We start from the raw sequence: 18,733 nt of genomic DNA on the forward strand, positions 1-18,733 counted from the left end.
GTTTATTATGGATTGAATGAATTATTAGGAATTACAGGTGTATTGTTTTCCTGCTTTGGCGACCAATTTATTAGTCGTGGCATCCAAAATAATTTTTTTTCGCAAAAAATGACAATTGCCGACCAAGAGTTTTGGTCGCAAAAAATACATCTATTGCCGACCAAAACAGCTCTTGGTCGTGGAAACTCACTTTTGCCGACCAAAAGTTTTGGTCGCGAAAAGTAACAAATGGCGACCAAATTTTTTGGTCGTGGAATGTCACAATTGGCGACCAAACTTTTTGGTCGTTGAATGTAATAATTGGCGACCAAACTTTTTGGTCGCGAAATGTGTCAATTGGCGACTAAGATATTTGGTCGGGAAAATATCACTTTTCGCGACTAAAGTGTTTTAGCGACAAAATGAATTAGTCGCGGTAATTAAATATTTAGCGACCAAAAATTTAGTCGGCAAATCCAACTTTTGCCGACCAACTAAAATTTTGGTCGCGAATTACTTTTGCCGACCCTCAATTGGCGACCAAAGTGGCGACCAAAAAAATTGGTCGCGGATAACTTTTGCCGACCAAAAATGGACTTTTAGCGACCAATTTTTTTGTTGCAAAAAGTGTTAATTCTTGTAGTGAAACCAAACCAAAACTATTCCTCAAATTGAAACAGGCCATTGTCATATAAATTGTATTGAACAGTGAGTGAGATTAATTAAATTTGAACCTTCAATTTGAGTCTATTTTTAATGGGAAAAATATGAATTTGAATACAACAATTTTGAACTTGATTTTAGAGTGGTTGAACTTAAATACAACAACATTCTTTCCAAAAGCTTAGCAAAAAAATAAATAAAATAAAAAAATAAAAGGAGACATTTATGCTGTGTTTGGTTGGGAGATTTGGGAAGGGTTTTGGAAAGGAAAATGGAAAAAGTAGGTGAAATGTGAATAAATCATGTCTATATTTCACATAGTTTCACACACCTTTTCCTTTTCTCTTTCCAAATCCCTCCCCAAATCCCCCAACCAAACACAGCATTAATTCCCCATCTAAAAAAGAGGAGATATATTTAATTAAGCAACCCGGGTCTATATTGATTTGCACCACGTAGATATCCATCCAACCAAAATATTCTATAATAAATCTACAACAGACTTAATCATATGAAACATAGGTCAAATAATTTAGACGAAACTATTTCTTTCTTTTTATGTTGTGTCCCAATATCAATTTGATATATATGACCAAATTATTTTCATGTCAGTAGACTTATTGAATATTCTAAACAAACCTAGTTAAGAATAAACATTACAAATGTTAATGTTTGTGTGTTTTTCCAGCTAGGTTTTTTTTTTTTTGATCATATTTTTCCAGCCAGGTTGCTGGTTTATAGTTTGTGTCTCTGATTCCCCGAAAGGCCGAACTCTCGTGAGTTGTCGCTTGAAGAGGATGGGTTGAGCCCATACTCGCTCGTTACTCCGAAATCACTGCTGTTTGCATACTCTTGCTTCGACATCACCATTTGTTTGAATTTCACTATGTCGGCGTTGTATGCAGCTGTGTCGTATCCTTTGGTGGCTAATCCGGGGTTGAAGATCTCATTAGATGAGTTGTAGGCGGAGTTTTGGTTGCTCGGTTTTGCAGTAGCATTGTTTAAGTCATCCAGCGACGAATTTCCTTCTAATGTGCGTACGATCTGATCTCAATAGGAAAATAAAAGGAATCAAAGTGATGGTAGAAATAAATAATACAACAATGCTAGGAATATACAGAAATAAGTTACATAAAATGACATAGAACCTTCATAGAAGTGTGGAATTCACCTAATGTGAGTGCTGTGTACCATTTTATGCAACTAAGTTATATGTGTCTCTAATTTTAATCCAAATAGTGAACTCACCAGGGGGTGTTTGGGAAGGGTTTATGTGGGGCTTTTTGGGCTAAAATTCACATAAAGACAAAATAGGCTAAAATAGTCAATAAAATAAAATGTCACATCAAACTCATAATCATTTCACTTTTTCTCTTACAAATTTCACAGTCAACTACAAAAAAAATTCAACTATTTTTCCAAACACAAAAATTTTAGCTTACTAAAATAGCCAAAAACTAAAATAACCTACTAAAATAATAACTTCCTAAACACCCACCATATCATTCAAAATCTTATAATGTTCATCATATATTTCAACAAATTGGGAAGACAACATCCTAATAGTGGTTTGCAATTGGTAGGACTAGAAAATTTGTGAATTGCAATGCTCTCACCACTCAAGAAGTGCTAGTGGTTATTCATAGGGTTGTTTGGCAATTCAATATTTTAGTTAAAAAGTTAAAAAATTATTTTAAAAAAAAGTTTACACAAAAAAAATCAAATATTCATTCTCATTTATTCTATTTTTTTTTGCACATTTTTTCCTTAAAAAGTCTAAAAGTCGTTTCCAAATATATTAAGTGTGTTCGATTTTAATTTCCTGGATTCAATTTTCTAAAAAATGAGTATTTTTGTTTTTCGTGTTTTTTTTAGTGAATATTTTTAAAATTTTAAGCAATTTTTTATATTTTTTTAGATGTACCTTATTTAGATATATCCAAAAAGTAGAATATTTGTAAAAAAATATTTGCAAAAATCAATAAATACACAACAATAGGAAAAATGTATTGAATTCTCGTATTTTTTTATTTATATTTTTGGTATTTAGTGAATTTTCTAAAGATTTTTTTCATAAATATTATACTTTTTAAGTGTATTTATGTTAGGTGCATCTAAAAATTAAAAAAAAAATTGCTTAGAATATTAAAAAAAATTAGTGAAAACGAAAAAAATACAAAAAATAAAAAATTTTAATTTTCTAAAAATGAATCCTAAAAATAGAAACCAAACATGTTGATTAGTTTTTCTCACTTCATATTTTAACCCAAAAAAAAAAAATCACTAAAACAAATCAATTTTCAAATTCACAAAAAGCCCTATTTTAACCACCAGGGTTGGTGGCCTGGTGGAGGATGTGGCACATTCTTTAGCCGAGAGCCAGGGTCGATTCTTGGGAGGGACGTTTGAAATCTCTCTTGAGAACACGCTCATACTCCCCTCGAACCCTGTTCTCTGCTGCAGCGTGTGGTTGCCCTCCATTGGTGCTTCGGTTGTGGGTCCCTCACTTGGTGGGGATTAATTTCTAGCTGGCAACCGGCTATCCCGGGGTTGGGGCCCAACGGAGCCATGATGACACCACAGAGCTCTTTTTTTACATGTTCAAGAAAAAAAAAAAAAAAAAAACAAACAAACAAACAGCTCTATTTTAATTATCGGGTGCATTTGGAAACTTTATAGAAATGCAAAAAATATTTCACTGCGTAGTACTATTTAGGCCGATTCCATGGCCCAAATCCACAAAGACGTTGGGTTGTAATTGGTTATAAGTTTGTGGCCCCACACCCCCAATCAGTACAACCGACGACCTTTGGAAGTTGGACGCTACCATTTTTATCTAGCTACTTGCTATGGTATAACTTTAATAAGGAGATTTGGAAAAGAAATGAAAAAATGTGTTTGAAATTAGATAAAATGTAAATATATTTTAGTTATACCTTATTTATCTTTGTCCTTTCTTTTTTCAAATCTCATCCTAAATTCCTAAACTAAACACAATGTAAGAATTTTAAACCTGGCTCATCTTCGGTCGCCTTCTAGCAGAATGACGGATGCTAGCAGAAGCACAGGCCACCATGCGTGCCATTTCTTGAGGGACGAAGTTATTTTCCAGGCTCGGATCCACTAGCTCGTCATAGATTCCATCTTCCAATGCTTGTTCCATACGTGGCCTAGCCTGTTTTTCAAATGCATGCCCATACAAAAATCAAATAGAGGAAGATCGTGAAGAAAATGCAAAACAAAACAACAATCCTTCTTGTTCTTGACAACATTTGTTTTTTAAACATACCCAGTCCACTAAACTGTCCTCCATGTATCTACTGTTAGGATCCACTGGTCGTCGAGCAGTTATGATTTCCAAAAGCATTACTCCAAAGGAGAAAACATCAGATTTCTCGGTTAGCTTGCCGCTTGATGCATACTCTGGAGCCAAGTATCTGTATTCGAAATAGAAAATTTTGGAATCATTTAGCTTATCATCAATTTCAATTCTTTTGACATGTAAAGAAGATGGTGTCTAAGGCACTAATGTGATCATCAGGGCAAGGTTTAAATGTTTATTTATGAGGACAAAAGTTCTAGGAATGACAAAATTTATTTCCAGCTAAAAAAAAATTAAAATCCATTTTTTGAATTGAAAATGCGAATAGGCTAAAAATCTAAAAAATTGTATCAAACTTGTCAAGGACTATAAGAAGCATGTGGAATCTTTGCGATGTGGTATAGAGCATTACATTAACAAGAAATGTGACTTCAATATCATCATCTAAATTGTTGAATTGGCTACAGATTCTGGAGGACACCCCATGTGAAAGGGGTGATCCTCATGTCAACAATGGAAGGCCACCAACCTCATGTCAACAATGGAAGGCCACCAACCATGTCAAAAGTCAAAGAATGAGGGCTCTCCCACCTACTCCTTTGTGTATAAATAGAGACGGGAGGGAGAGGATATAGATATCAGATGTGGAGCTGAGAGGTGTGAGTTGAGAGCAAAGAGAGAGAGAATTACAGAGAGTGTTGTAATTCACCATTTTGTTCAATATAGTGAATCCGCTGCCCGTGGACGTAGGCGACTTGCCGAACCACGTTAAAACTTGTGTGTTATTGCTTGTTTGAGTTCCCTGGTGTGCCCCCGATCCTCAACAATTGGTATCAGAGCTCGGGTTGCGAAAAATCGAATTTTTCCCGAAAGTGCCCAGATTTCGAAGTGCTCAAAATCCACTTTTGACCATACCAGGAGGAAGAACTCCCCGAGAGGAGTCCAAAACAGCAAAAACAGAGCCCAGAAGCCTTCACACGCGCCCTCACGCGCTCTCTGAACAAAGCGCGTCAGCCCCAGTCGCACCACGCGCCACCACGCGCCGTTCAGGCAACCGGCGCGTGATCCCAGTCTCATCCACGCGCCACACGCGCGTCTCCAGGGAGAAGACGAGCCACGTGGCGCCACGTCAGTGCCGCGTCATCCGCCACGTCATCCGCCACGCGTCCGACAGTCAGGCCACGTGTCAGCCACGTGTCAGCCACGTGTCAGCCACGTGGCAGCCCAGTCAGCCTGAGCCGCTGACCAGCCGCGTTGACCAGCCGTCAAGCCGTTGACCGCGCCGCCGATCCTCCGTTGACCGCGCCGCCTGCGCCGTTGACCGAGCCGTTGACCAGCCGTTGACGGGAGAAATTATCCGGTGCATCTCAGCGCACCAGATTCTGCAGATCTGACCCGTCCAAAGTATTTTTTCCAGATCGGAGCCATTCGGAGTCCGTTTTTGACGATCCAATAGTGCTTCCCAACTATTTGGAGTATTCCGGACACATCTGTACGGTCAGTTTTTTTGAATTGAAGTTTCTAAAAAATGGCAGAATCTAGAGCATCCGAGTCCGTAAGTAATCCAGCCAGTACAAGCACTTCTAGGCATTGGACCCCGGTGTCCCATGCCAAGTTCGAGGTAGAGAAGTTCGATGGAAGCAGCAACTTCGGCATGTGGAGATGCGAAGTTAAGGATATGCTTGTCCAAATGAACCTGCACTTCACTCTGGGAGACAAACCAGATGACATGGACGAGATAGAATGGGAGAGGGTGAATCTCCTGGCCTGTAGTTCCATCCGACTTTGCCTTGCAAAAGAGGAGAAGTATGCCTTTACAGAATATGATATTGCGAAGAAGCTTTGGAAGGCGCTGGAAGATAAGTTCATGACAAAGAGCATTGAGAACCGGCTCTACTTGAGGAAGAGGTTGTTTCGTTTCGACTACGTTAAAGGTATTTCGATGAACGAACACCTAAATAACTTCAACAAAATTATTACGGATTTGAAGAATTTGGATGATCATGTTGGTGATGAAGATAAAGCACTGTTATTGTTAAATTCCTTGCCTGACTCGTATGATCATCTCACTACTACTTTACTGTACGGTAAAGAGAAGATCAAGTATATTGATGTTGCAAACGCCTTGGTGAACAATGAGTTCAGAAGGAAAGATAAGTCTGCAAACAGGGACTCAACATCCGAGGCATTAACAGTCAGAGGCAGAACAAATAACAGAAGAAATACAGGGCGAGGAAAGTCTCGCTCAAAATCCAGGGGGAAACCTTCAGACAAAAGACGTCTTGCAAAAGACGAGTGTGCAGCTTGTCGCCAGAAGGGGCATTGGGCAAAAGATTGTCCAAATAAAGACAAGACAGAAGAGAAGGTGAATATTGCACGAGATGGAGATAATGATGAAGGAGGAGCCTTCACAGTTTCATCATATGGCCAGTCGGATGAATGGATAATAGATTCCGGATGTTCATTCCATATGTGTCCTAACAAGCAGTGGTTCTCGAGCTTACGAGAGTTCGATGGAGGAGTTGTGCTGATGGGCAACGACCAAGCTTGCCAGACAAAGGGGATTGGAACAATTAAACTGAAGAGCCATGATGGAACAATCAGAATTCTTGAAGATGTACGGTATGTACCAGATCTAACCAAGAATCTCATCTCAGTGGGAGTTTTAGACTCCAAAGGTTACAGAATAACCATGGAAGGTGGAGTCCTTAAAGTTGTTCGAGGAGCATTGGTTGTAATGAAGGGTACTCGACAGGGAAATTTATATTTCCTAGATGGCTCTACAGTCACAGGGAGAGTGGCTGTCTCCACCAGTTCCAGCTCAGAAGATGATGCATCAGACACTTCCAAACTTTGGCACATGCGCCTAGGGCATGTCGGTGAGAAGGCTTTACAAGGATTGGTAAAGCAAGGCCTGTTGAAAGGCGCCAAGACGGGGAAGCTTGAGTTCTGCGAGCATTGTGTATTGGGCAAGCAAACAAGAATCAAGTTTGGTACTGCAATTCACCGTACCAAAGGGATTCTAGACTACGTCCACACCGACGTATGGGGTCCTTCCAAGACTGCTTCGTTGGGAGGTAAACACTACTTTGTGTCGTTCATTGATGATTTCTCTAGAAGAGTTTGGATTTATACAATGAAACACAAAGATGAAGTCTTAGACATCTTTCTTACGTGGAAGAAGATGATTGAGACCCAGACAGGCAGACGGATCAAGAAGCTCAGATCTGACAATGGTGGAGAATATACATCAGATCCCTTCTTTGAGGTTTGCCAGAATGCAGGGATAGTGAGACATTTCACAGTTCCTGGAACACCGCAGCAGAATGGAGTTGCAGAACGCATGAACCGCACTTTGGTGGAGAAAGTCCGGTGTATGCTGTCACAGTCTGGATTGAGCAAGGCATTTTGGGGCGAGGCATTGAACTATGCTCGTCATCTTGTCAACAGACTACCTACTACAGTATTAGATGGGAAGACTCCCATGGAGGTATGGTCAGGAGTCCCAGTTACTGATTATGATCAGTTACGTATCTTTGGATGTCCAGCATATTTTCATGTTACAGAATCTAAGTTGGATCCAAGAGCCAAGAAAGCCATCTTATTGGGCTTCGGTGACGGTGTCAAGGGATACAGACTGTGGTGCCCTGAATCAAAGAAAGTTCTCATCAGAAGAGACGTTACCTTTGATGAGTCTGCAATGCTGAAGCAATCAGATCCTCAACAGAATAAGGAAGCATTGAAGAAGTCAGTGCAGGTGGAGTTTGAGACTCCAACAAAGACTAGTCAGCCAATCAACCATCCTGAAGAAGTCTCAGAGGATAGCTCTGAAGAGAGTTCAGATGAAAATGAAGATCCAGAGGCTCCGCATCAATCAGAACCCATTGCAATCAGGAAAGGGAAAAGGGTGACTAAGAAACCCAGTTGGATGACCGATATGGTAGCCTATGCACTTCCAATCATTGAAGACAATATTCCTTGCACTTTCAAAGAAGCCGTGCATAATGTAGAAAGTGTCAAATGGAAGGAGGCTATGGATGAAGAGATCGGGTCACTTCACAAGAACCAGACTTGGGAGTTGGTGCAACTTCCAAAAGGCAAGAAAGCAATTGGGTGTAAGTGGGTTTACACCAAGAAGGAAGGCATTCCAGGCAGAGACAACATCAGATTCAAAGCTAGATTGGTAGCTAAAGGCTATGCTCAGAAGGAAGGAATAGACTACAATGAGGTATTCTCACCTGTTGTGAAGCACACGTCTATTCGCATCTTGTTAGCTTTGGTTGCACAGTTTGATCTCGAGCTCGCCCAACTCGACGTCAAAACTGCCTTCTTACATGGAGATCTTGAAGAGGAGATATACATGTCCCAGCCAGATGGTTTCAAAATTGCTGGAAAAGAGAATTGGGCCTGTAAGCTGAACAAATCGTTGTACGGATTGAAGCAATCCCCGAGACAGTGGTACAAGCGATTTGATCGGTTCATGATAGAGACAGAATACACAAGAAGTCAATTTGATCATTGTGTATATTTCCGTAAGCTTCCCGACGGTTCCTTCATCTATTTGCTCTTATATGTAGATGATATGCTGATTGCATCTACGAGCAAGGTGGAGATTGACAAACTCAAGGCACAGTTAGCAAGGGAGTTTGAAATGAAGGATTTGGGAGAAGCAAAGAAAGTTCTTGGCATGGAGATCAAGAGAGATAGGAAGAAGGGCACGGTTTGTCTGACACAAACCCAGTATCTGAAAAAGGTGTTAGACAGATTTGGCATCAATGGGAAAACCAAAGCTGTAAGTACACCATTGGCCTCTCATTTCAAGCTTAGTGCCTCGTTGTCTCCACGCACAGAAGAAGAACGGAAGCATATGGCACAGGTTCCATATGCAAATGCAGTTGGTGCATTAATGTATGCTATGGTTTGTACACGGCCTGACATCTCGCATGCTGTGAGTATGGTAAGCAGGTATATGCATGATCCAGGAAAAGATCACTGGCAGGCAGTGAAATGGATCCTAAGGTACATACATGGCACGGTCAATCTGGGATTGAAGTTCGAGAGAGATAACCGACTCGGGCAGAATTTGGAAGGATATGTGGACTCAGATTATGCTGGTGACTTAGACAAACGCCGGTCAACAACAGGGTATTTATTTACGCTTGCTAAAGGGCCGGTAAGTTGGAGGTCAACGCTTCAGTCAACGGTGGCTTTGTCTACTACAGAGGCAGAGTACATGGCAGTAACGGAAGCCTTTAAGGAAGCTATTTGGCTACATGGATTGATTGAAGACTTGGGAATTGTTCAGAAGCACGTTGAGGTGTTTTGTGACAGTCAGAGTGCCATTTGTTTGGCAAAGAACCAGGTTCATCATGCCCGCACCAAGCACATTGATGTCCGTTTCCATTTCATCCGAGAAATAGTGAATGAAGGGGATATTCTGCTTCAAAAGATTGGTACTGCAGATAATCCGGCCGATATGCTCACAAAGGTAGTTTCTGGGATCAAGTTCCAACATTGTTTGGACTTGGTCAACATCTCTCGGAACTGAGCACCTTCGGGTGCATGGCAGTGTTGATCGATCACTATGTTGGATAAGAGAATCCTCGCCAAGGTGGAGATTTGTTGAATTGGCTACAGATTCTGGAGGACACCCCATGTGAAAGGGGTGATCCTCATGTCAACAATGGAAGGCCACCAACCTCATGTCAACAATGGAAGGCCACCAACCATGTCAAAAGTCAAAGAATGAGGGCTCTCCCACCTACTCCTTTGTGTATAAATAGAGACGGGAGGGAGAGGATATAGATATCAGATGTGGAGCTGAGAGGTGTGAGTTGAGAGCAAAGAGAGAGAGAATTACAGAGAGTGTTGTAATTCACCATTTTGTTCAATATAGTGAATCCGCTGCCCGTGGACGTAGGCGACTTGCCGAACCACGTTAAAACTTGTGTGTTATTGCTTGTTTGAGTTCCCTGGTGTGCCCCCGATCCTCAACATAAATCTCCAAAACGTCTTCTTGTTTGATTTTTTTCAGTTCAATTTTACTTGATCTTTAACAAATTTTATGTGCTCAAACCATAATCAAAATGAAGATACAATAATGACTTACCCAAAAGTTCCCATCACACGTGTAGAGACATGAGTGAAATTGTCAGAAGAGAGTTTTGCTAATCCAAAATCTGCTACCTGAATAGAAAGTATTGTGGCATAATCAAGTAACAGGATATGTATTATCGTTTTTGAATTATAACAACCTGAAGTTTAATGACTCTATAACTATGAATGTAAAATATAAATTACCATGGCTTCAAAGTTATTGTCAATAAGAATGTTAGCAGTTTTGATGTCACGATGGATAATCCGAGGGTGGCCTGCATGCATTCAACAAGTCAAATATATATATAAGATGGTGTGTACACCTGATAGACGTGCTATAAGATAATCGAGGAAAAATAAATCTGAAAAGTTATTGAAATTTGAAATCAAAATCTGAGATAGTTGGGGCAACTTGGGAATGAAAAAAAGCGTGACAACAATAAGAAAAAAAAAAAAAATCCCTAATGGAGTTGGGCCTTTCCTCTCAAATTTGTGAAAGGAAGGAAAGGCAAAAGGAGAAAATCTTTTCGAACATTGAGGCTTCAATTATCCTGGATTCTCAATCTTCTATCTCCTCCCATGCAATCCATAATTACAATATTTGGGCTCGAGAGAGAGAGAGAGCCAGAGCACGATTCTCAAGTTCTGCTGCTGGAGCAATTAGATCATGCTCTTAGAACCGAAAAGGCCTTGGGCATTGATATTAATGGAAACAAAGAAGTTTTCTTGAGGGATATTGTTGAACTTGAGACTTGAGTAGAAAAATAAAACAAGGTTTAAGAAGAACAGTTGGCAAAAGGGATAAAGCTATTTCTATGCGTAATGAGATTTTCTGATCAGGAGAAAGGTTCTTTCATTGGGTGCAATCTGTTTCGAAATTGCAAACCATTTTCGGCTCCTCTGTCATTGATACGAATTGTTTGGTTGCTGCTCCATTCTCGATGTGATGGGCTAGTTTTTAATGCTGTGTTTGGGGATTCGGAAAAAGATTTCTAAAGGATACGAGAAAAGGTATATGAAGTGTAAATAAATAATATCTATATTTCACCTATTTTTTTTATTTTCTTTTCTAAATCTCATCTCAAATTCTCTAACTAAACACAATGTAAAGGCTTTTGTCTTGTTTTGTTGATTGCTAACTTTATGATTAGTTTGGGGGCTTGATGTTCTTCCCTTGCTGCATCTCGTGTATTTTTGGTGTTGGGTGATGCTCATTCTTTTTGGCTGTTTGAGGATATCCTTTGAGTTTTTGTTGGTTGATGCTCTGTTTTGGGGTGGTTGAGGATATCCTTTGAGTTTTTGTGGGTGTTGGTTTCTTTAGTTAGTTTCTATAGTTGGTAATTGTTGACACTGTATCTTTTATTTAAGTTTAGTTTGGCATCTTTAAAAAAAAGTCAAAAAGTTAAAAAGTCATTATCCTATTTAAGTCACATCATTTTATTTAAGTCGCATCACCTCTCTACCACATTACTTCAAACTCAACCCATATTTAATAAAAAGTCAAAAAATACACTTATTTAGAACATCCCAAATAATCCCTTAGTTTGGTGTTTTGCCTTTGTCTTCATGTAGGTGGTTTGTCGTCTTTGGGTCTTGCCATCTTGGCTTGGAATTTATTTTTGATTGGCTGCTTGTGTATGCCAGTTTTGTTGGTGCTTTTGTCTTGAACTATTCTTCTTAATGTAATTTGATTGTCTGGTTAAATTTTTTTTATTCATCAATATATCTTTTATTTTGCTAATCAAGAAAAAAAGAGTTCACATAAACTATGTTATACACTTTGTAATAGAACTAGAAGTGTACATGCACTAATGTGTACAAAAAATTGTGAGTAGGAGTGAAGAGAGAGTTGTGTATAGCAGATAGCAATTATTAATTTAGTAATTTTCTTTTTGATCCTTATAGTAATGGGTAGATAAGTTAAAATTTGGGAGAAATATAATATTGTGATTTTTTTAAGATTTAAAATTGCGTCACAAATTATTTACACTAAAAGTAAATAGTATAATTTACATAATAGTATAAATATAATAAAGGGTGTGCACACCTATATGAGTGTATTGAAAATTAAAGATTATAAATGTATAGATATAATTGAATTTAGCAGTTACAGTGATGGTTAGAGAATGATATTTTTAAAAAGTAAAAACTGTAACATCTACACCAAATCCAATGTTTGCTTTATATATTAACTATAGTGTGCAGCTGAAAAAAAATCTCTCAATTGGAGACAATTGAGAAATTTTTTTTTTCTTTTTAAATTTTTTAGAAAAAAAAATGGCATAATTGTTATTGTAACTCCTCTTATTTGCATTTTGGAAAAAAAAAATTCTATGACATAAATACCAACAACAGTGCTAGTTTATAATAACATTAGAAGTTGTGGCACACGTAATGCGTGTACATATAATTATTTTGTTTAAGAATAAGATTGTGAACTATATGATTGAATTTAAAATTCAAAAACTGAAATGAATTTGAAAAAATCAAAAGTTGAGAGAAGCTGAAAAAAAAAAAAAAACTAAATTTAAGGCAAAAATGTCCATGTAAATATTATTGGAATATTTTGAGAAAATTAGACATTAGCATATTGGGGTCATGCTAATTGGGCAATATTATCCCCCCAGAGAGAGAGAGAGAGAGAAATCATACAGTCTTCATGAAGGTAAGCAAGGCCTTTGGCTGATCCCAGTGCAATACGCATCCTAGTTGCCCAGTCCATTGTTGGCAGACCTTGCCCTGCAGCAAAAAATTTGCTAAGTTTCGACAATTTATATTACAACGTTAATTCTATATTGTTCTTCCAAATAATGCTTTAGGATCCTTGAATGTTCTGTCCTCCATTATAGGTTTAATTTTTTGTAAATCCCAAATTTATTGAAAAAATAAGTTGGATAGATTGATATTTATATAAAAAAAAATAGAGAGACATATTTCAAATTATGAGTTGCCATAATGTGTTTTTTAGTTTTAATAAATTGACTAGAAGATGTAACATTGTTTTTATGATAATTCTCTACAAAAATTCAGTTTCTATAACATTACTTTGTATTATGTTTGAAAAATAATATTTATCACTTTTTGAATGTTATCATTTTTTTCATTTTCTTTCTATGTGGATCCAATCAATAACCATGTACATGCAAGACTCTTCATCTTTTAATTTATTTTTACAGCAATGTTAGGTATCATAAATTTTTTTTTTATGAAAATAATCATGAAAGCTTTGTGACATTTGAATTACATTTAGAATAATACACTACACACTAATCAAGATAATCTACGGATCATAATTCTTTCATGATCATTTTCATAATTTTTTTTTCATAATCCCTAACTTTTCTCTTATTTTTAATATAAACCATTAAAACACAATTCCATAACATAAAGCAGTGTGAGAGAGAGTGCAGAGAAGTAACCATGAAGATGATGCTCCAAGGTGTTATTGGGAACAAACTCATACACCAACATCCTCTGTCCACCAGCAATACAGTACCCAACCAGCGACACCAGATGCCGGTGATGAACTCTACTGATGATTTCAACCTCCGCCTGAAACTCCCTCTCTCCTTGCCCACTTCCCACCTTTAGGCTCTTCACCGCCACCTCCTTCCCATTCGACAACACGCCTTTGTGCACGTACCCGAACCCGCCTTGTCCCAGCAAATTCGCCTGCGAAAACCCGCCCGTGGCTGCTGCTAGCTCGTCGTAGGAGAAACTGCTCTGGTTTACTCCCAGACCCATGTTTGGTGATTGAGGTGGGAGCGGTGTATGGTGGCTGGAGCTGAATTCACTGCTTGTGTTTGTGGGGCCTGGTGGTGGAGTTGGAGGCACAGCCCAACCGCTGCCGCCGCCTGGTGGCGGAGGAAGCTTCATGACGTGGTCTTTGGGTGAGGGACTGTTCCATTTTGTTGGACCGTTGTAGTAATCACCTATTATCACAGTTGTTACAAGTTATGTAATGTTTAATGTATTGGAATGAAATAGTAATGAAGAAATATTTTTTTAGAATATTTATTTTATGTCTAGTTTTTTTAAAAAAATATATAAATAGATTCAAAAATGGAATCTATGACTAAATATAATTCTAAACATATAAGACTTACTTAGATGATAAGTATTAAATTTTTAAATTTTTTATTATTAATTTTCTTTTAAAATTGGACTTCAAATTCCTTCATTTCAAATCTACATGAAATGGAATCAGAAGATCATTGACCCAATTATACTACAAAATTATTCATCAAATATAGAAATAACATTTCTATAATTAAATATCATTTTAATGACCACTCTGTTTTTAAAAATTTAAAACAACAATCAAATTATTTTGCATAAAGCTCGTGGATTAGTAGTACCTTTAGGTCCAAGTGGAGGAGGATCCATATAGTACTCCTTTCTCTTCTTCTTCCTTACTAAGCAACATATACAAGAAGCGATCAGCATAGCAATAATCAGAACCCCAATCACAGCCACTACTACAACAAGTCCTGTACTATCTGAGGAAGATGATGAAGACGATGACGATGACCCACTAGAGCTTGAAGATGTATTTGAAGAAGGCGGCGATTTTCGTGATGTTGGAGGCGGAGGTGGAGAAGACACGGTGGAAGAAGAGCCATGTGGTGGTGGTGGCGAAGACCCTTGAGAAGGAATGGAGGAGGATGATGCTGGTGGTGGCGGTGATGATGAAGTATGTGGTGGTGGTGGTGATGGAGATGACTTTGGGGGTGGGGATTTGGCTGATGATGATGCCGGTGTTGTTGGTGGTGGTGGGGAAGGAGAAGATAGCGGGGGAGGGGTGGTGATGGCTGTTGGTGGTGGTGGTGGTGATGATGATTGTGATGGTGGTGATGAGGATGGAGTTGAAGAAGAAGAAGATGATGATGAATTTGTGCTCTCTGAACTTGGGTTTGAATCTGGTGGCGGAGCAGTCACGGTGTCCTCCATGTCTCAATATAGCAACTTTCTTTTTCTTTTTCTTTTTTGTTGTTTTTTTTCCGGCGAAGATTTACGTCACAACACAAGCCGGAAACTCCACCTCCGCCGTAACTGCTCGCCGCAACAATTCAGGACCCTGAATAGAACCCACAAACGCCATGAAAATAGATTTACGTACAAAAAAAAAAAAAAACTCCATCACAATGGTGTAGGAGTATTCTTCTTCAAACAATATGTAACAGTCTAGAAAACTAACCGAGTATGTTAGGTATCATGAAAATAATATTATGAAAAGAGTAATATTAGGGATTATGAAGAAAATATTATGAAAGATTTTCTATCTTTAGATTACCCATATAATAAAACACCACACACTAATCACACACTAATCAAGGGATGAAAAATGATGAATTTCATGATATATTTTTCATGATCCCTAGCATTATTGCTATGAAAATGATCACGAAAGGTTCTCAATCGTTAGATTATACATACAAGAAAATATCACACACTAATCAAAGGATAAAAAATCTTCATAAAATATTTCATGATATTTTTTTTATGATCCATAGTATTATTCAAACTAACTAGAATTCGCAATCAATGATCAATATTTATTCATGGTATGTTAAACAAGAAGAGAGTTAAATATCCACCATTGATTTGAAATTTTTCGTAAATTTTTGGTCACCGTTTTTGGGATTATATACTTATTTTCTTCTTCATGAAATTATAAGTTAAGGGATTGTAAAAGACAAATTATTCTGTATGTGAATTATGTATAGAAATTTTGTTTATATTCCGTTGTTAATTTACATATTTATAAAGAAAATTAACAATCTAATCCAACAACATTGATCTATAAACAAAATTTTTATGTTAAAACTCAATTAGAATAATGTGATAATGATAATTTTAAAATTATAAGTCATAATAATGAATGTTTTAGTTTGAGATATATCATTCTATACATGAATTTTGCTGTATTTCATTGTTAATTTGCACCTCTATTTAGAACAAAGAATAAAGAAAATTAACAATTTAATCCTACGTTGTTGATTTACAAACATAATTTTTATATAAAAATTCAACAAGATTGATTTGATACTAATATTTTTGAAACTACAAGTCATAACAATAGATGTTTTAGTTTGAGATGAAAGTATCATAAAATGGGACATCATTTTGTAGGCGAATTTTGTAAAGAAATTCTGTTTTTGCATCTCATTTTTAATTTGCATCTCTATTTTGAACAAAGAATAAAAAAAATCAACAATCTAATCCAACATTATCGATTATAAATCATAACAATATATGTTTTAGCTTGAGATGAAATAATCATAAAATCGCAAATCATTCCGTAGGTGAATTCTATACATAAACTCCGTTTGTACTTCATTGCTAATTTGCATCTCTATTTAGAACATAGAATAAAGAAAATTAACAACCTAATCCAACATCATTGAACATAATTTGTATATAAAAATTCAACCAGAATAAAGTGACAACAATATTCTTAAAATTATAAGCCATAACAACAACAAATGTTTTATTTTGAGATAAAATGATCATAAACATAATATGAATGTTTTATTTTGAGATAAAATGATCATAATATTCTATATCTGAATTGTATACAGAAATTATGTTTGTCTTTCATTGTTAATTTACATCCCTATTTAGAACAAATAATAAAGAAGATTAACAATCCAATCCAACATTAATGTTCATGAAATGTCATAAATCTAGGTTTGATCATGATTATATGTTGTTTAAATGAATTTGAGAATGAAGAAAAGGTTTCAGAGAGATACCTGGTTGGTGGAAGAAGAATAGGGTTATGGATGAAGAGAGAGAGACAGAGAGAGAAAAAAAACTTGTTGCATATTCTGATTTTTCTATCCTTTGAAAGGTGAACCCACCTTTCCACCAGTTGCCTCCTACAATGCAGGGCCTCTATTTCTCTCTCATTCTCTGGCCTTGGCCACCTCTACTTTTGGCTGAGTTGGTTATTCCTCCTCTCTTACCAGTTCCTGCTTGGCTGTCCTTTTACTTTCTCCACAATTTATAAAATTTTTGGACACAATTTTTTTACTAGTCCTGCTGGGGAGCAAGGATCCTCTAGAGTGATTTTTTTCTAAAGTTTCTTAAAGTGTTATATTGTGTGGTTGAGATTTACTGACAAGTCACATCAATTTTTCTGATATGACTTGCCAGTAAATCTCAACCACACAATGTAACACTTTAGGAAACTTTAAGGAAATTTCACTCTAGAGGATCTTTGGTGCTACTGGGACCCAGCAGGAGAAGACTGCCAATGGATGCTAACAAAAAAAAAAAAAAAAAAAAAACACTGTTTTGGACCAATCAAAAGGGACCCAGTAAGGGTCTCATGCATTTTCCTTTTTTTACTCATTGATCGTTAGGCTTGTCCTATATTATTGGGATGTCTTATGATGTCTTATTCATTTTGATTTTTACACATTAATTGGTAGACTTATCCTGCTTTAGGTTGAGTTGGATGTCTTATTCAATGATATTTCTTCCTCTTTTCTTGTTATTATCCTGTTGTAATTTTTTTTTTTTATTTAAATTTTTTTCTGCCCATAAAAAATAAACAAACAAAAACTTATCTTATATCAACTCTCCAAAAAGTCACTTCACTCATTGCCAAATTAGTTTTGAGTTAATTATTTAACATGACATCAGAGTTAAATTTTAGGTGGTCTTATTAAAACATTTTATAATATATTTATATATTTAAATATATATAATTTAGTTATATGAATTAAAAGAGAGATATGACTTTTGAATTTAAACCACAGGGTGTGACTATTGGATTTAAGCAAAGGGTGTCACTTTTAAATGTAAATGACACAACTCTTAATTCAAAGGACACAAACCTATATCTATATAAAGGTGAAAATGTTTGGCATTTGGAGATAGAATTTCCATGAATTTTCTCTAAGACTTCATATTTGTATTTTTCTTGTTCTACTTGGTGTGTTAAAAAAATTCAAAGATATTTTGCATTTGATTTGATTCGTGCATAATACAATCAGACATCAGTCTTAGATCATTGTATTCTAGAGACAGATTAGCGAATAACTCGATGCACACCATATTTGATAGAATTGATGAGAATAAATTTCATCTTAAAAAAAATAATAATATTGTAACATGCCTTGAAACAATCTTAATTATTTTCTGTTTTATCTCATTCGACGCGGCACGGCATTAATCAACAAAAAAAATAAAAATAAAAAATTAATCCATTACTTTATATTTTCTGCCCCTTTTTGTAAGTGTACCTATCTTTATCTCTTTTGCAATTCATTCATGTTAACTTTTTGTGTAAGCACCAACTCATCTCCGAAATGAGGAATGTAGAGCCATAAAAAAAATAAAAAATATCTTCAAACCCCTAAAATATGATCGAATGAATTACTGGATAAAAAAATAAATACACTTTCCTTACATGATCTACTTTGGACGAGAGAACACCAAACACGCCAAACTCACCAAACTATTTTTCCTTTCCCTTCCTTGCCTTTCCTTTCCTTTCACAAATCACATTGCACGTAAAGATTCAGAGTAACACTTAAATTTGATAAAAAAAAGTGAACTTAACATTGTTGTAATTAACATTGTTGTGATTGAAAAATGAGGGGATAAAGTGAAATATTTATGAATGTTAGAGGTTTGACTAGTATAATTTATTAATGAATAAAT

The 18,733-nt window shown here is 36.6% G+C and overlaps 1 protein-coding gene across 1 annotated transcript; it reads right to left on the bottom strand.

Moving 5' to 3' along the window:
* Positions 1-1,173: 1,173 nt before the first annotated feature.
* LOC114256027 (proline-rich receptor-like protein kinase PERK15) lies at positions 1,174-17,040 on the bottom strand. The gene is made up of 9 exons (XM_028195585.2): positions 16,816-17,040; positions 14,419-15,137; positions 13,480-13,992; positions 12,713-12,799; positions 10,265-10,335; positions 10,074-10,150; positions 3,932-4,079; positions 3,656-3,817; positions 1,174-1,686 (listed from the first exon to the last, which is right to left on the bottom strand). Exons 2-9 carry the CDS (start codon positions 15,008-15,010, stop codon positions 1,378-1,380), a joined length of 1,959 nt encoding a protein of 652 aa, XP_028051386.2. The 5' UTR covers positions 15,011-15,137; positions 16,816-17,040; the 3' UTR covers positions 1,174-1,377.
* Between the last annotated feature and the right edge of the window lie 1,693 nt (positions 17,041-18,733).

Source organism: Camellia sinensis, chromosome 4 (assembly GCF_055761805.1).
Source record: "Camellia sinensis isolate YWXY chromosome 4, ASM5576180v1, whole genome shotgun sequence".
NCBI classification, from domain to species: domain Eukaryota; kingdom Viridiplantae; phylum Streptophyta; class Magnoliopsida; order Ericales; family Theaceae; genus Camellia; species Camellia sinensis.

Bases quoted from the DNA above. Each gene is read 5' to 3' on its own strand.
- LOC114256027 (XM_028195585.2), bottom strand. From the start codon at position 15,010: ATGGAGGACACCGTGACTGCTCCGCCACCAGATTCAAACCCAAGTTCA. The intron at 12,800-13,479 runs GTTACTTCTCTG...TTTTTGCTGCAG, and splicing joins CTTGGAGCATCATCTTCATG to GGCAAGGTCTGCCAACAATG. The intron at 10,151-10,264 runs GTAATTTATATT...CTTTCTATTCAG, and splicing joins ACAATAACTTTGAAGCCATG to GTAGCAGATTTTGGATTAGC.